General features: G+C 47.0%; 1 protein-coding gene across 9 annotated transcripts in view; it reads left to right on the top strand.

Annotated features, from left to right (window-relative positions):
* BCL11A (BCL11 transcription factor A) overlaps positions 1-22,125 on the top strand; it is a 97,963-nt gene that overhangs the window by 2,207 nt on the left and 73,631 nt on the right. For all 9 annotated transcript variants that reach the window (XM_062208688.1, XM_062208681.1, XM_062208687.1 and 6 more), the window contains exon 2: positions 4,742-5,071. In XM_062208688.1, the coding sequence (XP_062064672.1) occupies positions 4,742-5,071 (330 nt within the window). The remainder of the gene's footprint in view (positions 1-4,741; positions 5,072-22,125) is intronic.

The following is a 22,125-nucleotide window of genomic DNA, read 5'->3' as shown; positions in this document are numbered from 1 at the left end:
AGCTCCCCCGCCCCGGCACATCGCGGGGCCCTCCCTCTCCCCACCCCCGCGCATCCCTCCCTCGCCGCTCTTCCCCGCCCCCCACTCCCCCGGCCGCGCCGGATGCGGAGCAGACGCGGCGCTCGGCGGTGTGAAGTTACAGCCCGGCCAGGTACCGGCGGGAAGGAAGGGCAGTGTTCGCAGGACTCGGGAAAGCCCGGCCCTTCTTGCGAAGGATGCACTGGGGGCTCGAAGGACAGACGGGCGCGCAGTGCGGGCTGCTCGCTCTGCTCCCTTGTCCATCTCGGGACACTCCGGGCTGGGAGGGTTAGCGGCCCCCTTCCCACCCCCCCCACCCCCCGGCCTGCCCCGGGCTCTGGGTGCGGGCACCGGGAGGGCAGAGGTCACTGCTTGCCTCGTTTTCTGGATGCGCAGAGGGGGGCGGGAGCCATCCTGTGCCTCGGGACCCCCCACCCCCACCCCCTGCTTTCGCTACGTGGGCTGAATGAGCCGTTCGGTCGCTAGGAGGCAGAACAAGATCAAGAAAGCTCAGCGAACTTGAACCTGTACCAGAACCCCCCCCCCCAACCCCCCGCTCGGCTTTTCTCGGCCAGGGAGGGACCAACGTTGCGAGGGTGGGGGTGGGGGGGAAGCGAACGGTTAGGCAGAATTCCCTCCCCTCCATCACCCCTTATGTCTTTGTTCTTCATTTTGACTTTTAAAATGCGCCTGGCCAGGGCCGCGGAGAAGCGCCCGGGCGCGCGGCCGGCACCCCCGCGCTCCAGCCGAGGGGAGCCGTGCGCTCCTGGAGCGGCTCGGGGTGCAGTTGTCGCTGGCTTTCGGGCAGGCGTTTTGGGGAGGGCGGGCGCGCGCTCGGGCGTCCGGGCACGGCCGAAGGCAAGGCTGTGGCAAGTTTGCACTTGGTCTCCAGGTTCACTTCCTGCACCACCTCACCCCCGCGCCAAAGCACAGACTTCGGCGGCCGCCGAGGGCTCGGCGAGCGGCTCTCGCTGCGCGGCCACCCCTCCCCTCCCCGCCTCCCGCCGCTGTGCCTGCGAGTCCGAAATCACAACAATAGTAATAGTTATCATCATAATGATGCGGGCAAGCAGCGTCATTAATAATGGATAACCGCAGCCGCCGCGCGCACGCCGGCGCCCGGGATTGCGGGGAGACTCATTGGCACAGATTCCCTAAAGTAAAAGGGGTAAGCGTGTGGACACAGAGTGGGTCTCAGGACCCGCGCCCGGGGTGCACGCGGTGATACCAAGACTGCAAGCCCGCTGAACCAGCCGAGTTTCCCACAACCTCACTTCCTTTTTCACCAACTGGCGGGCCCGGCGCGCCGTCCTCCCGCGGCCGGGCTGGATGGGCGTGGAGGCCCCTGGCTGCCCGCCGCCTCCGGGCCCCGGAACCCAAGGCCCCGCGGCCGCTGCTGCACGTGCTCGCAGCCGGCGCAGCCCGAGTCTGCAGCCCGCAAGCCGCTCGCTTTGTGCTGCACGAGTCCCGGCGCCCAACTTCACTTTGGGCACGGCGCACCCCCGCCCGGACCCCTGCCCCGAGCCTGCAGCCCCCTGGCTTCGCTTTTGTCTCCTGGCTCCCCCCTCCCCCCGCGCATTTCAGCCTGCGGTGGCTCCTTTGCCGCGCGCTCAGACTATCCAGGGGAAGCACTTGCGAAGCAAACTTGGAGACCCATCTCCGGTACCCTCCCCTCCCCCACCCCTGCAGCTCGCACTTCCCCTGCTCCTTCCCCACACGTCTTATAAGGTTGTTTTTTTGTTTGTTTGTTTTGTTTTTTTGTTTTTTTTTTAAATAATTCTTTTGCAACTACGGAGAGAGGAAAGGGATCTCAGGCTGCCTCTGGGACGCTGAGACCTTTCAGGCTGTCTTGCTATGAGAACGCAGAAGCGTTTTGTTTTCTGTTTCTTCCTCCCCTGGTGGAGAGGATTCGCGGCTAATTATTCTGATGATTTGCCCACTCCCTTCCACTTCAATGGAGCCCTCCCCGCTTTGTAGCCGGAGTTTAGGCCGAAGCTCAGAAATGATGGTGGTGTTGGGGGCGAGGGCGGCTGGAGTTGAATTGAGGGGAGGGGGTAAAATGGCTGAGGCCAGGAATGTTTTTAGGGGAGGAGGAATTTGCATTAAAATACCGAGAAATTATCAGATGCCCAGAAAGGCAGTGCTGACTGCCACCGAGAAGAGATGTCACTGCACCTCGGCGGGCTGCACCCAGAGAACTGTGTTTTCATATTTCCTTTGTGCCTCACTTCGTCTGATTTTTAATAATGGAGCAGCAGCAGGAGAAACACATTTCGGTATTTCTCGGAACACCACTAGCAAATGTTTTGCAAGGAGGACGATGTTACACGTATTTCATACATTAGGATATAATTCTTGTTAATTAGCAATAATTTACGTTAAGAGCATAGAAAATGTTGAGGTTACAGGTTTTATATCTGTACATTTGATCATCTTGTTATTTTCAAGAACTTTGCCTCCTATAAAATTAATTAGGTGAAGTGTGGAGGTGTAATCAGTAACCTCTGAATTACCACTTCATTTCCTGGTTGTGAGTGTAAATCACTTCAGTCACTACATCTACGAGACTTTAACCAAGTCTGTTTTGTACAGAATTTCCTTTAACTATTGGAAACCTAGGCATTTCCTTTTGCTCCTAAGTAATATTCCCACTTTGAGACATGTGTCAGGCCTTGGGAATAAATGAGAGAGATGGAATTTTAACGGTGGAATTTATAAAAATGTTTTTGAAAATGTTCCATGTACTATTAACTTTAATAAAATAAAATATTTTTTCTTGGGTCTTCTTTCGATGCATAAACCTAAGAACTTGTAGTTCATGCTAAACAAAAAAAAATTCCACGTTTGTCAATATGTACTTAAAATCCTTAATTCAAATAGTGTAAAGAGATCTTGGAGAATGACTTCCCTGTTCAATTTCTCACTTGGGCAAAACGAAAGCAAATGTAGGAGAAACAAATGACATTTAGGTACAATGCAGAAGCACTTCCGTTTGTCTCCATTTATTTGAAAGTATGCTTGTGTATTCTGTATTTATCTTTTGGTCAGAATGTTGGGCAAAGAAACAAGTGCTTACTTTGCTGTCTTTATTAGTAGGGATATAACCTTCATATTCCTGTGGTGACCTTATGTTAAATTAGGAGGAGGACCAGAGGCTAGAAATTATGACATGTCCTATTTGAGCACAGGTGCAGCTAGGCAGGGCTCTCTCAATATTATTTCACCCAGCACATCTGGGAGTTACTCCAGATCTTCCCCCTCAATATGCAGCCTGGGTAGGGTTGAAATAAATTTAACCTGAGTTCACTGGATTTTTGCACTTTATCAAAATCTGTTCCAATATTCTACACTCAAATTAAAATCTATTTTTTGATTCTCTGTGGCTTTAAGTTCATTAAATGTGAAATTGGCAGCTTGCTAAAGAAGGTCAGACTGATTAACTGTTTAAGACTTGTACATTTTCTGCTTCAGTTTTATTAACTGGCAGCATCCTGGAGGTGTTTTGTATTTTGTGATTTTTTTTTTTTTTTTGGATGGAGTAAGCAAAAGGTTTATGAGCAAAGCCTTTTCAACTCCCTTTTTCCCTTTGGGAGGTTAAAAAAGGATAGAAGCTGTTCAGATAGATGCTGGAGTATTTTGGTGCAAAGTTTTTAAAAAAGCAGAACAGGGAAGAAAGACATGTCTACCTTGTTTTACCATGCGCTGGTGGCTGTGTGCAGAAATAGTCCCATAATGAAGCGTTTTGGAGCTCATTCAGAAAATTAGTCAACTTTGACAACATTAGGCCAAGTATTTCCAATCTAAAGAAAGGATTTCTCAGTCTGGTTCTGAAAGGTGCTGTTGGCCTGACCATTTTGATTTTTATGTCCTGGATGCCACCAAGTGCAAACATGTTTAGAATATTTTAGGCATTCCTGTCTTGAGAATGAAAAAATGACTAATTGGCTTATTTTCTTAAGTACTCAGAAGTATCCTATTTAGTTAATGTGTCTGAGAAGAATTGCCAGTGAATTTGGTATTTCTTTGATTTTTGTGGCACTGCGGAGTGTGAGCTCAGAAAGGGTTTTGCTTGTGTGAATTATGCTGCGTTATGATGATTATTTAGATCCGTTTCACAGGTGAATGCAGGGGTTTTCTTGTTACAGTGGTGTAAATGGGGCACATTTGCTGTGTGATGTGGTAGCTTTCTAATTTATGAAGCTGTGTGTGTACAGTTAGGATGTCTGCAGTCACACACAAAGGGTGTGTGTTTATTCACATCTCCTTTTATTGTTTGGCACAATAGACAACTTAGTGTATAGGAAAAAAGGAAACAATTTTGGTTTTAATCCATGTTTTCATCAGGTTGCTCTGTAGTTCTTATTTAAGCTTTCTTATTGTCCCCTGCCTTAACTATTTAAGTCACATTCTTTCTGAAGTTACAAATCAGGCATATTTATAATGTGTGTGTGTGTGTGTGTGCGTGCTTATGTATCTCTGGAGTTAGGCAGGTCAGTTTTCTAAAAATACTCAACAATTCGCCTCATTGACAAATGCGCCTTTTTGTGGACAACCTGCACATCCTCACACACGCTGTGTGCTCACATTTTCTGGGTGTTAACACTGAGAAGCCTAGAACTGCTCTCTACAATATGGTGGGATGGGGTGAGGTGGAGAGTGTGGCTCCCCCTTTTCTTGCCTCGCTGGCATTCTAATAATTGTGCTTTTGTTTCTCCAACCACAGCCGAACCTCTTGAAGCCATTCTTACAGATGATGAACCAGACCACGGCCCGTTGGGAGCTCCGGAAGGGGACCATGACCTCCTCACCTGTGGGCAGTGCCAGATGAACTTCCCATTGGGGGACATTCTTATTTTTATCGAGCACAAACGGAAACAATGCAATGGCAGCCTCTGCTTAGAAAAAGCTGTGGATAAGCCACCTTCCCCTTCACCCATCGAGATGAAAAAAGCATCCAATCCCGTGGAGGTTGGCATCCAGGTCACGCCAGAGGATGACGATTGTTTATCAACGTCATCTAGAGGAATTTGCCCCAAACAGGAACACATAGCAGGTAAATGAGAAGCGAGGAGGAAAGCTGTTTGCATGTTTTCTTTTCATTTTCAGAGGCGTTGGAGCCCAGCAGTAAGGAGTGGCGAAGTGCTTTCTGTATTTCTCCATGGGGCTGTCATGTTAAAATAATCATGCCTATTGCTTACGTCCAGAATAGAGAAGAATAAATATTTCCCATCCCTCGGAGTCAGCTGTAGGCGGAGTAGGTACACACACCTGACAGCCCCTCTCTGGCTCTCCTGGGTCTGAATTTCTTCCCTCTCCTGACCTGCTCGTTTGAAAGTGTTGAACCTGACTACACCTAGCCCGGTTTCCAGTGCCCACTTTCAGCCTTGGTGATGTGTCAGAGGCAAAGCGGCCTTCCTGGTCAGCAGGGTACCTGTTCTACTCGGAGTCCCTGGCCAGGCCTTCCCAGAGGTGCAGTTAGTTCTGCAGGCTTCCTTGGAGTGAGGTGGCCTGATAGGGTGGTCTGGAGGAGGTGGAAGGAGTTAACTGAGCTTCGGGGCTAGCCTTGGATCCATATTGGCTGTCAGCCCATATGGGGCTGTAATTAAACACAGCCCCGCGGTGGGATGACACTGTGACCTTGACTTTAAGATGCCATTTTCGACTGGCCAGGCCAGAGTAGAGAGGGCAGTTGCTGAAGCGCACAGACATGCTTACTCGAAAAGTTTAAGGGCATGTTGGAAATTTCAAAAGGTTGGTTTGACAGGAACGGCTGCTCCCTGCAGCCTGCCGCTTCAGCTAAATGATAAATGCTCTCCATGCTCTCTCTTGTCTCTGATGTGGTTTTGACAGATGTATCTCGATTTTGTTTGTGGTTTACACAACCACATGTCACCCTTACAAATGTCCAGTCCAGGCTCCTCTGTTGCTGCTTTAACACTAGGTGCAAGTTGTCCTGCAACGATGGGTGTGCATCCAGAGCAGCGCTCCTTCCTGGGGTTCCTCAGAGCAGGGAGGGAGCGGGGTATGTGGGTTCCTTGGTTGCTCAAGGGAACAGGCATTGAAGGCCACCAGAGGGACTTAGGTCCTCCACTCCGAGTGATAAACAGCAGCGCTGGGTGCTGACTCTCCCCACGGCTTCTGATTGAACACTCGACACAGTGAGCACGGATTCTGCGGTGTGGCACTGCTGGGCCCGGCAGTGGGTGCGTTCCTCCCGCGTCTCCCTGAGCCCCTGACGGGCAGGTTGGCTGGGTTTTGGGGAAGGCACTGCCTAGAATCCATTGATTCTTTGGAACTTGTTTCTCCAACTGAGTCTGTTCACAAAGTTGAACCGTAGTAGGTCAGTTGTCCAGAGGGGATTAAATGTCATATTATTTCTCCTTACCCCCTCTGGAATTTGATCATTAAAATCAAATGTGACATTTTCTTCCTTTTTTTTTTTTTTTAAACCGCTTCCTGTAATACCCTTCAGATACTTTTCCTTTAGTGAAATGAGAGATCTGCCACCAACAAAGGCGTTTGCCAAGTCTTAGCCTGCGCCCCCACCTTTGGCTTCTGGGCGGCAGGCGAAGGTTTTTATCTTCCCCAGCTCAGGAGCAGGACATGGCAGTGACCATTTCCATGTGCTGTCTTGTGGCTGGAAGGAAAACGAACAGAAGTGTAAGGCGTGATTAATGAAGCAAGAGCAGGCGGAAGGGGATTTGTCCTCTTGCTAAATCACCAAATATGGAGTAACACTTGCGTGATGTAACATCGTATTTACATATCGGGCTGCTCTCGTTTAAAAGACAAAACACAGTGTCTGTCAAGCAGGAATTAAAACCACACTTCTTGCTGAGGTCCCAGATAGGTTATTCAGGCTCAGATTAACCAGCTCTGTGCATAGAGGAGGGATCTAAAAGCTGGGGGAATACCTCATACAAGCAGTTAAGTTGCAGCTGGGAATCTACATAGGGAAAGACCTTAGCTCCCTGATGGGCATAAGGGTCCTATTATTATTATTATTATTATTTTTAAAGAACGAGGACAAGAGCAGAGCCTAGGGATGCAAAAGCAAAGCAAAAACAAACAACAAATTTTAAACACATTTTATGGGTGAATGCTAGATCAGTTCACTGAGATGAAAAGCTATCTAAGGTGGCTAAGCAACCTGGTGGGTGCATAAGGGCCACGACCCAGGTGAGGCAGACCTTTCATGCACGGATAATTACAAAGTCTTGATTCCTTTCATTGTGTTTAATCACCTGTTCCCACCCTGGAATTGACTGAACATAAATAGCCTGGTCACATCTCAAAGCGAGATGTCAGTAACTAGAATCACGACTTCTCATAATTCACAGTAATGAATTAAGAGTTTCCTATGGTGAAATTAACATTCTACCGTTGCACGTAAATTATGATGCCGCGGCCCTCAGGTGCGCCTGAAGCGGTTCCGGAAGACGGCGGTTGTAGTCCCAGCCCGCTGCTCCAAAGCACACATCTCCACAATTCCAAGTCTGCTTTCCTTTTTTTTTTTTTTTTTTTTTTTTTTTTTATATGATGAGGAAGGAAACAATAACAGTCGTCATTCAATAGATATTTGAATGGTGGCAAAAAGAAAGGGGAAGCACTGCTCTGTATCGGGAAAGAGATATATTGAGGAATCTCTAGGAGGGTGCGTTTGGTGACCACATAAGACGTAGTTATTTAAGCGTGCTGGGTTGGAAAGGCTTTGTTAAAGTGATGTAAGTTGGGTTTGAGTTCACTGAGTGCTCCGTGCCATTTTACAGGCAGGGAGCAGGAATGAAACAGTGACAGATCCTCCTAAGAGAAATAGAGCTTAGAATTTGGGGCCTTCCAAATAAAGTCGAGCTCTTTGCATGAGCAGTAAAATGGTGTGCATTGCACTGTGCATAGCACCCCCACCCCCACCCGGAGCTGAGCAGTTTTCAGAGATGGTTCTTACCTGGAAAACGGATGAGTCTGTGTGCCTGCACTTCATCAATGGATGTGTGGTGATTAGACACATAAGACATCGATCAGGTTGGTTCTTCCACCTTATTCAAAATACGGTGTGATTGTGGTCTGTTGAGACCACTGAAATAGTATTAATTTGACTGGAAATTAGCAACTTACATTGTCTGAGCCCAGTGTATCAAGATGTGTGTCAAACACCCACTCCTGGATGTGAGCAGCCTTTGACTGCAAGTCAGAGCATTCCACAAGGGTTGTGTTTTGTTTTCTAGTCTCATATTCGATGTGTGGGGGGAGAATATTCATGGAAGATTCCTGCTGTTCCTTTATAGGAAAAGGCAAAAATGTGATCCCACAGTGTCAGATTTGAGGTTTAGGGTGCCTTGCACATAGGGACTCTTTAAATCAGGGTTGTGCTATCCTAAAGTGAGTGTGTTGAGAGAATGAGGAAGAATATGACAGGTCCTATAAAATGTAGTCAAGTCTGCTGCTGTGGACACATAACTTTGTTCTCCTTGAAATCATGGACCCAGACATTGATATCCAGGTACTTAAATGTTTTTTGTCTAGATAATACAGTGCAAATCCAGATAATGATATGTAAGGCAGATTCCCTAATGAAGGGAGCAATGGTAATTCACAATGGAAATCCATGAGCGTGTTACAGGGAAATCAAGGATAACATGCTTATGCTTTTCATAATTTAGAAAGTCAACTTGCCTTTTCCTTTTGTACCCATTCTCATTCTCTCTTAGACTGAACTGGAGGATGTGTTTGTGTACGCTATGCTGTAACTGTCAGTGAGACTGTAAATTAGAGTATCCTATTATGACTACCTGTTTTTCATTTCTCTTTATCTGTGTGATTCTGAATAAAAACTACTGACCTCTGAAGCGAATTCTCAGCGTAGCAGCTGAAACAAAACAAAACAAAAACCCGTTACCACCAAGAGAAACAATATACTGATGAACATTCTGTTATCTCCAGAATCCTCAAAGTAGAAAAGTATCGTTTCTCTAATAAATACCTAGGATTTTCCTCCAGAGCCTGTGTTTGCCAGGCCATGACGCAAAGACTCATGTGCATGAAAGTGGGAGTCCTATATACAAGCTGTATTTGTAAATAAGACAGAGAAAGGTTGTGAACTGGCAGCTTGGATGTTTTGTCAAAGTACAATGTCAGAGAAACTCTTTCTAAGACAAATTGTAAATAGAACTGTCACAGTGATTGCATGATGGGGCCGCAGAAGTGTCCTACAATTGTTGGCATTGTCAGAGGACTTTTGAAAGCTTAATTAAACACCATGGCCCGCATGACTGCTAAATTTACTTCGGAAAGCCAAAAAGGAAAAAAAAAAAGAAAGAGAGAGAGAGATCTAAAAAACCTAAAATGTAGAGGATCCCAAGGATCCTAAAGTTAGCCTTTTGGTGACACAGAAAGAAGGCATTGTGCCGCCTTTTATAAATAATGGTTGTGAGAATAGGTCCACGTGGTATGAAGAGCATCCTGTGTGTGATGTGGAGATTGTGTTAGTTTTTCTGTCTCCTGCTGTTACAGACAGTTAATGTAAAAATGGCCTTTTATTGGAAACACAAATATGTATTCACTTCAAGAACAGGAGCCGAGGGGGACAGAGTTTCCCTCCCATTCTCTGTGTTTATTCTGTGAAAGCTTAAAAAAACAGAGCTGTCATTTCTGAAATCACTCCATTCCTTGTGGTGTGGGAAGTTGTGCCTTTGACTTTAAGGGACCTGAACCCTGTTTTGCACACCCTTCTGCTGGTGGAGGTGGCACTTAACTGAGGCTGCCCGTGGGCTGGAAAGGCGACTGGGTGGAGACAGGGTCAGGACCGGCAGCCTTCAGCTCAGGGAGGAGGCCAGTGGGATGCATATTAATGGCACATGCTAGCCTCCTGGAAAATCATTAATTTCACACGGCAGCCTCCACGTCGTTGGGCTGATCTGGGAGGGCTGAATTGGGAGACATTTTTCGGATTTTCAGGATTTCTTAATTGAAAGTGTTTAATAAGGGCAACGGGTGAAGGGTGGCTTCGGCAGTATTCCTCAGTGAGCCAGGAAGAAAGTTTGGCTTTCCTTTGGGGGAGAATATGAAATTTAACCAAAGTAGTAGGCACAGCTAGGGAGATGCACCGAGCCTGCTTGCGTCACTGGGTGTTGGTTTCATCTACTTTGGTTGGTCTGTTCACACCCTTATTGCACAAAGAAATCACTGGACAGAATTTACCCTAAGCCCAGATCTGTTTCTAACATAGAGTAGTACAAGCTCTGTGCAGTAGAAAGCACTTAGCATCAGGCTGGGCCCAGCCTGGCATCTTGCCACTTTTTTAGCATGAGATTTAATCACCAAGGATCTTTAGTACCTGTCTGCTTGTTCAGATTTCATTTGGGTCATGACTGTGTCAGCAGTGTTGTTATTTCAAGAATTAAAAAGGGGGGAAAAAAGATTTCTAACTTAGGGCCTGTTTTGACATTAGTTCAGAGCAAGCAGGTTTTTTATTTTATGTGTCAGTTTGGAGGACATTGTGTAAAGTTCATAAAATATGTGCAGACTATATAATTCAATGGCTGATATTGATATTTGTAGTACAAACAGAAAATTGACCACTGTATCCCTCCTCCTTCTCCTCTTCTTTCCCAGCCAGATAAATAAGCATCCTTAAACTGCTTCTCCCCTTCTCTGCCAGGGGAGAGAGCACTGGCCAGTATCAGCACATTTACCTCTGTAATTTGCCATGTAGTTTTTACAACAATGACCTAATTAATTTGAGCACGAACCATATTATTGCTACTGAAGTCATTTTCCGTCACAAACTTAATTTCCAGGAAATGCAACCTGACGAATAAGAATTCTTTAACTCTCCCAATGTGCTCCTAGAGACCAAAGGCAGATTTAAAATAATAATAATAATAATAATAATAAAATGCTAGCATTATTAAAGCCAGTATGCCTGATGCCAGAGTCCATTGGAAGCCAGTAAACACGGGGCTTTCTCATCAGTTCTAGACTGTAACGTACTCCATATTGGGTTCACTGGAATTTGTGCTCCTGCATTTTACTGGCCAGCTGCACTGCCTATGCATTTTTAAAACATTTCAGCAAAGCCTTTTGCTGTCCTTAGCAGGGTGAGTAACTTGAGGTCTATTTCTGAGCTCATTCGTCATTCTGCAGTGGCACGGAGTTAGGTTGGCAAGGGAAGGATTTGAGGCATGGGGGGTGGCGAGGTCACTTGTGATCCCAGCAGGGAATAGGTGAGCTTCATTTGCCTTTACAATAGGCGCACAGTCCCTGCACCTTGGAGGAGCTCTCCGGTGCCGCTCAGATGGGCGCATGTAAATGCCCTGTCAGATGCAGAGCCCAGTAGTCATGCTTCTTCCAGCACCGCTCAGTAATAAAGCTGTACACGGCGAGCTTAATATGCAGCCAGTCTGGGGAATTGTATAAACGTAGATAGCCCAGTGTGAAAGACAGCAGTGGAAAAGTGCTTGCTAGGCCACACTTCCCATCCTTGTTCTCTTTTGATCAATAGCAGAATGAAAACATCATTCTTTCCTTCTCTTGGAGTAGTCTCCCCAACTCTGCCACCTCCAATCCACTGGCAGGATTTTTTTTTTTTTGCATGTGCCTGTATGAAGAAATGCGCCATAATTTGTTTCATATGGTTAATTACAGGCGTTTGAATATTTAAAATTTTAAATAGCCACAGTTCCAGCTTTTCCTGTTAAAAGTATGTGATATGAACAAAGGGATTACAGTGTAAATATTTGTGGTGATTTGCAGCACTCCTCTTTCCCCATTCAACACACACACACACACACACTGACATTTGGTTTAAATCCAGTGCTGACTTGAAGGGCCTTGTTGTACCTTCGTTTGTACTTCTATTTATTTTTTTTAAGCAACTCTTCACTGGAACTCCATTAAAATATTTTTCCATTATATTTTTGAGTTCACTGTTGCTAGAGGTTTTAAACAGGATTTTTATAATGTGTTCATTTAACAGAATCAACAGCTGTCAGATCCAGTTGTGGTAAATCCACACAAACGTACACAGAAAAAAAAAAATACACTCGTTTTCTGAAGCAAAAACACTTGGAGAAATGAGCTGCCAAGAACTGGCGAGTGAGAAGTTTGCAGACGGGCAGGCAAAGCGTCTCCCACCTGGGTTCACCCCAGAGACTGATCGGTGAGGATCTGATGCAATAAGGCCGCTGGCAGGGCCACCTGAGCGGGTGTGCTGCACCTGAGCGGCCTGGGCCCCAGCCCACTCCCTCTTCCCCTCTCCTTTTCTCAGTTCCATCTCCTGAGATAGATAAACCGCCAGGTTCTTGGAGTGCTAAAGGACAAGTTCCATCCACCTACAGGTGAGCTGATCAGGTTGAAACTTCCTGTGAGAGAGCTGAGAAGGAGCCTGGCACGCCCTCTCCCAGATAGGCTTGGCCGAACGCAGTAGCTCTCCGCCAGGAAATTCCCACCGGGGCCCTGGAGCAGGGCTGCTGATGAAGGGGATACCTGGGGACCTTTGGTCACTCACAATGAGTTTTTGTTTGTATCCTTGCTGTTGTTAGCGCTGCCGCTGAACAATTACACCTACAATTTGATCTTCGTTTTAGATAGCGGTGGATCCACTGATTAAAAACTCCCATGAAAATAAAGAATGGAATTATTGTGGGACTTGCAGAGGGGCTTTCAGACAGAACACAGGTGCTGCTGTGTACCCCCTGCCCTTGCTGTTTTCTTTTTGGACTTTCTGGAAAAACAAGGCAGCCGCCTGCCAGGCATCAGGGCATTTGTATTTCTGTCCATCAGTTGTTCATTTTCTTAAATGTAGTGATGCATTGAGAAAGCTGCAGAAAAACCAGTCACCTCTGTTAATTGGCAGGGAAATAAGATAAAGTGTGGGTTCTTACCTTAGCTGGAGCACAAGGCTCCACGTGCCAAGTCTGATCTTTTATGTTTTAAATGTGGAGTTTCTCTTTGGGCAAAACAAAAAAACCCCATACAAACAACCGCCCCCCCCCCAAAAAAAAAAAAAAAAAGAAAAGAAAAGGAAGAAACCTGAAGCATTTCCCCTCACCAGCTCAAGGTATATGAGGATCTCATGACAGAGTTCCTGTTAGGGGCATGTCTACAATGTGTAGCCATGTGCTGCCCATGCCAACTCCCCCATTGCAAATCCTCTGAGTTCACAGTTAAAACAATGCATTAACCCATGTTAAATTTTAAATCTCCTGAGTTTCTCTCCCCTACTTCATCCCACCCTGAGATTTTTTTTAATTATTCCTTTACATTTAAAAGTGAACATTGGCTACTGAAGAACGATTGAAAGGCTGAAAAAATTTTAATAATACATCGTAACCTTCTCATGTTATGTTTTTGTTATGTTAAGGGGAAAAAATCAATAAGGAAAAATTTAATTCTGATAAAGATACTCTTGGATCTTTGAAAACAACTGCTGTCCTTTTAACTAAAACATTTGAGCAGCTTCAAAGACCATGTATTTCTTCTGATCTTGGAGCTGTGTGACTGGTAGCAAGAAAGAAAAAAAATTCTTATTCTACATACAAGTGGATTGCTTAACAAGTCAGCACAGACACGTACTTGTTTGTACAATAGAGATAAAAATTCCTGTATAAAAATAAGTCAGCTGTTGACAGCAGGCATTGTTGTTGGACCTGTCTTTTGTGCTAGTCCCAGCTCCCGGGCCTCCTCCCCTCCTATCTGCTTGGGGCAGCCTGCTGCCTGCAGACTCCTGACCAGAAGTTAATTGCTGGATATTAAATCTATAGGTATTGCATTTAAAGAGGAGCGTCCCAAGCCTTCGTGCACTCTGCTTTCTGCCGTGCCAGCAGGGGGGTGCCAGGCAGCTGCTCTAATGGGGAGAACGACTTGAAGGCAGTTAGGGGGAAATTTGGCCTTCAGGTCCCATTTGCTCTGCAGTGTAGCATCGGCTTCTAAACTTTTGTTTTTAATCTAATTCTGATCTACCCTGTCACATCCCATATCAACCCTCATTGAACCCTGCTCATGGGGAGTAACATTAGTGTCAGATGGAATCCGTCCAGACTGTGGGGCTGTGGCTCCTGCAGGTGGTGCTGGATGTGGGCTTCGTGCAGCTCTGCACCCCATCCTTCTTCATAAAGCGAGAATGTGGCACATATCTGAGCAGAGAGGGAGGCCACAGCCATAGCACCTGAAGTTCCCTCCCCTCCCTCTCTGCCCCCTTCCCACTTCCACCCACGTTTCAGGTAAGATCCGCTGCCACAGAAAGTCCCAGGCTTCGGAGGTGGAGGGGCAGGAGTGTGGCAGCGAGAAGTCACTAGGATATATTACTGTGAGAGTTTCAGCAGAATCCCTCTAGCAGGGAGCCTTGGGCCCAGCAGTGCAGCAGGAAGCACTGACACGTGGCCCTCCAAGCTGTTATCCTCGGTCCGACTTGTTCTCCAGCTGGGATCCGACTTCCCTGTGCTTTTGTGCTTTCACCTGGGTGCTTGGGGTGGGGGGACGGGAGGGGTTCATTGGGAATTCTGTCCCTGGAATTTTTAACACGGTCAGGTTAGTAAGGTGCCAGTTAGCATTCAGGGGAAGGCTGCTGCTGCAGACTGGCAACTGGGAAGCGTGAAAGCCCCAATTCCCAGGATACTCTAATAACTGAGATGGGATGATGGTGTGTGTGTAGGGGGTGGGCGCCACAACTTTCTTAGCCTCAGCTGATGTCTGCACGGCCCCTTCCTCTTGGACTCCTCACTGTCGGTGCAGAATGGGGGCCATCAGAAAGACACACCAAGGTCAGGCCCCTCCCTCCTCAGACCTCACTCCCCGGCCTGCTGTGCCTCTCCTGTCTTGCTCTTTTTCCCTTCGTGCCCATGAAAAAGCTGTTTTTATACCACAGTGGATGTTTACACGGGAGAGGCAACTTGAGGGGAGAAAGGCTCTTTTTGGGGGGTGGAGGGGTGTTAATCTGTTCTGTTGGAGGGCTGTGCAGTGCTGCCTGCAAGCAACCCTGGGCTGTTTTTGATAAATTACCATGTTTAGAGATAGGTTTGGCTCTTAAGGGCTTAGTTTTATGAACAAAGTCCGTAACGATGTTTGCAGCCTCTGTTTGTCTGCGTCGCCCCTTTGGCTTGACTGGAAGCTCTATGTTTAGTTTAAGCTCAGTCTGGAAGATATAACAATTTTGCATTAAAAAAATGAGGAAATCATAGGAAGAAAAACCCTTTGCTTTTTGGATGAATCTTACTGATAATTTGCTAAAGCTCATTTGAATTTTAAGCACTTCTTTAATCTTCAAAGGCTAAATTGCTTTATGAATATGCATGGTGTGGGCAGACTTCAGTTCATTACCTAGTTGTAAATTCTAATGACCATTAGGTCCTTCCAGTAATTGCGAATTGTTTTGCATTTTTGATTGGCCTATTAACATGTACATTCGGTGCACATCAGGCCGGCCTGTCAGCCTGCTGAAGGAGAAAAAAAAGGTGAAAATTGTTTATAGCACCAAGATTCTTAGATTTTCAATCTTGCAAAATTGATGATGTAAAAAAATTAAAGCAGTGTTTTTTCTTCTCAAGATTGAAAGTTCACCAAGAGATTTGACATATTTAATTTACATGATGACTTTGCACTCCTTCATTAATGCAATTTGCATATGAAGCTGTTGTTAATCACTTTTGATCATGTTTTGTGTATTAGCTGCCTCAGTGGCTCTCCTCCTCAGATGCCCCAGTAGAAAGGAGCAAAATGAGGCATCTTCTTGCCAAGTTTCCTTTAGTGAATTGAGGAATTAGAAGTCTAACCTTGAGTAATTACATATGTTTTATCCGTTTTCTTTTAACGTTAAGTACAGTTTGTGGACGTGTTGGCTGGAAACCGTTCTCATTTGGGGAGAAGACTGTGAAACTGAAGCCTGGGAGTGAGGCATATCCAGAGACGGACAGAGGTCTGGGTCGCCTGTCTCTTAGGTTCCCCCACGAGCACTGCTGGGCACTCTCATTGTTCGCAGGCTGATGGCAGGGAGGCTTGGATATTCCGGAGTATTAAGACATCAGGCTCCCGCTCTGGAGGAGAGAAGGCTACAGAATTAACAAATCTTTCCAACAATGGCTAAGGCTGCCTCTCTCGCTGTAGGGTTAGCACCTGAATGTCCTGGGCCAGGGTCTGGCTGCCTTGTTTGTTGTTGAGATCAAGCAAGTTTTTCTGTTCAGCTCCAGCTCTAAGCTACTCAGCATCCTCCTCTGGGCATTAAAGCAAACCGCCCCGCTCCCAGGGCCTCCCTCCAGGTACAGGAGTGCCCTGCTTGTGGAAACAAGGTGCTAACTCACTGTTTCCGATTTTTGAGAGCCTGTGATTTGGTGTTTGCCTTTGCTGTTGAATAGCCTGTGCTGTATTATTGATGTTCGTCTTCGGTTTATGGGTTTATCACTGGTTAACAAGCAGAATCAGAACACTGAAACTGATGTTCTGATTAAAAGGAATGTTTAATGAAAGAAAATAAATTGTGATGGCAACTGAACAGTGTGTAAGAAACATAACTATAATTTTAACCTCCGAGGGACCTAGCGTTGCCCTACCGTGACTTCCATCCATACCATGCTAAAAGCATGCTTCAGTTCAAAGTTGTTAATATTCAGCTGGGAAACAGTATCCAGAACACAAATAAATTATTAAGTGCATGAACTTTTTAGGCAGTAAGATGAACTGATGGGGTCCATCTGTGAGATCCAGGGGCTTTTTATTTGTGTGTGTCGAGCGGTTCTGCCCTCTCCGACTTCACAGCCTTTGGTCTCTGGCCAACTGCATGCATAATTGATTCCACACGCACTATCATTTTCTTGATGTAATTGCTTTACTAAGATATGATGAAATCTAATGGATAATTTGCTATTTGAAAATGGGCAAAAATATCTTCATACTTTATATTGGGGGGTGGGTGGGGAATGGAGAAGGGGGTATTCAGATGGCCTGGTATTTGAACACAGAGAGCAAAACAGGCAGGACTAACCTGGACAAGGCTGCTTCAATTGTGTGGACTGTGGCTAGGAAGGCCTTTGTGACATATGGAGACCAGTGTATAAATCTCTCTCTCTCCCTCTCCCCCTCTCTCTCTCTCTGTCCGTCTCTATCTCTTCTCATCCTCCTATGTTCCTTCTCTGTCTCTCCCCCAAACTTTACGAGGAAGGGATCCTAACAAGGTAAAAAGTAAACAGTTTCATCATCACAAGCCTTATTATTCAGTCTATCCAGGAGTTTTGCCATGTCGGTTTATTTAACTTCCAGGAATGTAAACACTGACACAGCCCTTAGAAGCAGCAAGAAAGATTACAGTATTAGAGTTAAAAACGTGAGCATGGAGTAGCTGTGCTTCGTCCTCAGCTATAATAACACTGCACAGCAAAACATAATGGTAAGTCAAAACCCACTGGCAACTTCTGCTTATATGAAGTGCAAATTTCCTTCTAATAGATTGGCATAATCTAGTGTACCCAGGGTGGATTGTTATATAATGGAGAAACTGTATAAATGTCAAGTACACAAATAATTCTGCAGGAAGTAAATGAAAAGTATTAGAATTTCTTAAATCACCATTAAATTTTGTTGGTGGGACAATCTCATTAGTTCCCTCAAAATCATGTGTGGCTTTGCATAAGTCTGGAAAATGTACTTTGAGGGAATTTACACACGTTGAAGCATTGTTTTAATCCAAACCAGCTCATGCTTTCCATGCACCTTAAAAAAATGATAATGTTTTTTCAAAGTCCTTAAAGGGAGTGAAGGGGTAGGCAGAGAAAGTGAATCCATCTCACTGTGGCACGCTGTTTCTCAGGGAAAGTCATAATAATGAACAACACATGATCTGAAATTTGATCAGCAAACATATACTTATGCCAAGGAATTTTCTTTCTTTTCCTTTTCTTTTCTTTGCCATTCACATACCAGGGTTCTGTAAATCAGTAAACCAGGCAGACTAACTCTTCCAAGGGGAGCCAGATCCTCACGCACAGAATGGCACAGAGCTGTCTTTTAGAAGTCACACTAGCCACCTCTGCCACAACCCACAAAAAACCCTCCTTACAAAGCTGGAAATGACAGAAGAGTTTTAAAGGACGGGGGAGCCCCACCTTCTGACTCCCAACTTCCAACTATTAGCAGACCACCAGTGAGAGAGACTGTCTTTGTGCCTTGAAATGCAAAATGAGGGAAATAATTAGCAGAGGAACAAAATTCTGGAAATTTGAAGAACTTCTGTGATTACTGGGTGTGCAGTGCAAAGAAAATGCAGATTTCTTTCTGATCTTAATGAGATTGAATTGTGCGGTGGCTGCCTTGGACTTGGTGGGCAGGGTGGGGCAGGGGGTACTGGAGGAGTGGCGACAGCGGCTGGGGGCGCCGGGACAGGTGGGCAGGGGCCTGGCCGGCCGGCGGGAACAAAAGCGCGTTCCAGCGCTGGTGCTGGTGTGCGGGGTGATGTCTTAACCCAGATGCTGGGGGTGCCGGAATGCCGAGCCCTTGGGAGTCGCCTGGGCTCCTTTCCCATTTGGGGCTGGGGGTTTTAATTTGTCCTGTGAGGGGCGGGACGGAGACGCTGACAAAACCTCCCCGGCTGGCCTAGAATGGGGAGGCAGCCTGTGGCGAACTTTTGCCGGCCCCACGGGAAAGCCCGGGCGGGGGTGGGGGGCGGTGAACACTAAGGACCCGCGGCCCGGGGCTGCCTGTGGCCCCGCCGCCTGCACGGAGCCGGTCCCCCGGGCCACGGCCAGGCCCGATCTTGAGTGGTGGTTTGGTCAGGGTCCTGCCAAAGTGTGTGCAGCAAGTTTCCTTGGCTGGAGTTCCGCTCGCGTGAAATAATAAAAGCCCTGGCCAAGGCTTAGGAATCTATTTTTGTTTCATTAATATTATTTATTATGTATTTTATTAATATTTTTAGGAGGGACTGTGCTCTCATTTGACCATTTGTAGTTATAATTAATACATTCCGTACGGGTTGTAAAAAGTGTACTTGCATTTAATTGCAAGTCAGGATAAATTAATGGATCTGATTTAAAACAAAACTCACTTAAAATATTCTTGCAGGGAGCAAAGGAGGGGGCAGCCCCTGCATTTCATTTGTTTCTCTGGGTGAGTGTCTGCGGGTGTGGGGGTGGAAGGGATCCTGGGGGTCTAAGGGAATCAGGTTGTGGGTGTGCAGGACCAAGAGGGGGCAATGGGGGGTGGGGGGGGGGGAGGGGGCGTGTGCAGGAGGGAGGGGCAGCCGGGAGCCCTTTTCTTTAATTTCTGAGCTTGCCAGGAGGGACTTCAGCAAAGTGGTCAAGTCCATCTGCTCCGGAGAAGGTGGTAAAGAAAAGAGGTTAGTGGCAAGAGGGAAGGAGCACAAAGGGAAAATTGTACGTTGGGAGTGTTGCTCTCCCTGGCCGTGGTGTAGCCAGACTGGTTTAGCAGACAGAATGATAGATTGTTTTGTCAAGGGTCCCAGGGTGCGCCCTGAACTTGAAGCACTTTGTTTATCTTGAATAGAAAGGGAAAAGCCCAGACATAATCGATGTCTAGTTTTTAGGAGCTGGAAAGAGGTAGGAGAACAGAGAAGACTTGGGGAGGGGCCGGGGAGGTGGGGGAGGGGCAGGCCCTGGTTGTGGCTGTCCATTAACAGATGAACTTGGCGGAGGGCCAGGCTTTAGATGGGAGCGTGGCAGGCTCCAGTGCAGCCAGGCCTTTTCAGTGTTTTTTTTTGTTTTGTTTTGTTTTTGTTAGTTTGTTTTGTTTTCCCTCATTTTTCTTCTATTTTTTACAAAGTACCTGCTGACTATACATCAAATACTCCCAGGTCTTTTGGCTAAAGGCAAAAATAATAAAAAGACACACACAGTTCAATTTTTTCCCCCCTTTGAGCCAGTTGAGGCCAATCTTTCGGCTGCAGATGCGGGTTCTATCATCTTTCCTGGCGTGCCATTGGGGAGAGGAGAAGACTTGTGACAATAACGCCAGTCACCCAGGGCCCCTCGGGGTGGGCAGGTGAGGGCTGCCAGGTGTCCAGGAGGCCAGCCTCTGAGCCCCTGGGTGCAGCTGGCTGGGGCATGGTTAGGGGGCCTGCTGTGCAGGTAGGAAATCTGGGGAAATTTTTTTTTTTAAACGGCTGAAGTTTAACTTGTTGGAAAGGGCCTGTGAGTTAATGTGTTGGTGGCTGAGAGAGATTATGTGTAGGAAAAGCAGGGGTGGGCAGGAGGCACCCTTGGTTTGGGGGAAGCACAGCCTTTCCCCTGCAGGGCTGATGGCAAGCCCCTGTGTTTGGGCTTGTTTTGTTCTCGATTATCTTCTGTTCTCGGGTCTGTGCGTGCGCGCTTTCTGTGTTTTCTAGTTTATTGTGACATTATGCATTCACATACGAGTGTTGGCAAGCAGGAGTCATCAGCCCAGGAACTTCCTGACATTTTTAGTTCTTTTAATGTGCCGGCTTTGCCCTTCTGCCATAAGTGGCCAGGTAATTGAATTTCCCTGTTACTTCCTGGCAGGAGGCATGTTCTGGTTCCCACCAGAGGGGCTGCTGGGGCTAGAGCCAGGTGCATAGCATTGCACCTGGGGGACAAGAGGGCTTCCAAGTGGTTTGAGGCGCTGTCTACAACGCGATTCACACACTAACACATTTTCCCCCACCATAGTCTTCAAAAGCTGCCGTTGAGAACATCCGTACACAAGGGGAAAAATCACGCTTACTTCTCCAGGCTGGAGCCTCATCAGGGAGCTGGGTTTTCTTCCTCCTAATCTGGTAGCAAAGAGAAACTGAGAAAATTTGGGGTCCTCTGATCTGCAAGTAAATTACACAACTAAGCCGAGCTTTCATTTAAAACGTTTTTTATTTCTTTTCATTGAAAGGCAGAGAGACAGGGGAGACACACACATACACACACACAGATCCTCCCATCTGCTGGTTCACTCTCCAAATGCTCACAACAACCGGAGCTGGACCAGGCCAACGCTAGAAGCCTGGAACTCAATCCAGGTCTCCCACATGGGTGGTAGAGACTAAAGTATTTGAGCCATCACCCACTGCCTCCTGGGGTGTGCATCAGCAGGAGGCTGGAATCAGAAGCAGGACCAGGACTCCAATCAGGAATTCCCCTGATATGGGAGGGGGGGTGTCCCAGGTGGGAACTTAACCACTGTGCCGAGTGCTGGCCTCCTCCTAGCATGATTAATGCAGTCATCTCCTTCACATAGGTGTTTATAACTTGAGCTGCTGAGAAAGGGAAGAGGGGCTATAACTGTGGAATTATGCCCTTGAAAAGGTGTTTTATACTCTGTCTTTGGCTCTTCAGCCTCCAACTACATGGAATGCGACGGTTTTGGCTGAAGGTTAAGAGGTAGTGCTATTTCTAGTTGTGCAAACTTGGGCAGATTTCATGTCTAAGCCTCAGTTTCCTCATCTGTAAAGTGGGAGGAGTCCTAAGCCCCTCCCTTCCCCCCACAGGGCCTTGAGCCTCAGATGAGAGCACTTGGTGCCTGCAGCTCACTGCTGGACACGAGGTAAGCATCCAACCAAAGCCAGTTACTGTTAGGGCTGTGACAGCTGGCTTGGAGCTTTCTTCTCCTGGAAGAACTGAGGTCTCAGTGTGGTGCCCTTGTGTGTGGGGGGAGTGGGTTGGGATGAGAGGAGAGCTCAGTCTCTATGTCTCAGAGTGGGCTTCTTCCTGTCTGAGCCAGAGTGGGGTGTGCGGGGTGCATGGGTAGAGAGATCTGGGGAGGTGGGGTGATTGGGGCTGGCTGGCAGCTCCTGGGATTGCCCTCTCCCCATAGCTGCCCCCTGCCCCAGGAGTGTGTTCCTGGGTGCATGATGTAGTCACTCTGGTTTCAGATTGCTGCCTCACCACTACCTGGTTGGTGGAGGTTGGGGCAGTCATTTAACTCTGTGGAGTGGAGGCAGCCCAAGGCCTCTGCCTTCCAGGATGGAGGGAGGCAGCACCGAAGTCACTTGCCACACAGGGTGTGAGGGTTGCTGTCATCGTTCTTGGGTGTCTGGCGTGTTCTTACTCCATTCCTCCATAACCCCAGGAGGGAAATACCCCCACAGTGGAGGTGGAAATTGAGGTTCAGGAAGGGCTAAATAACTTTCTGAGTGTCCACGGTTGTTAAGGATTCAGGCCTTCA

The sequence above is a fragment of the Lepus europaeus genome, chromosome 13 (assembly GCF_033115175.1).
Source record: "Lepus europaeus isolate LE1 chromosome 13, mLepTim1.pri, whole genome shotgun sequence".
NCBI lineage: Eukaryota > Metazoa > Chordata > Mammalia > Lagomorpha > Leporidae > Lepus > Lepus europaeus.
This window is presented reverse-complemented; position numbering and strand designations above follow the sequence as displayed.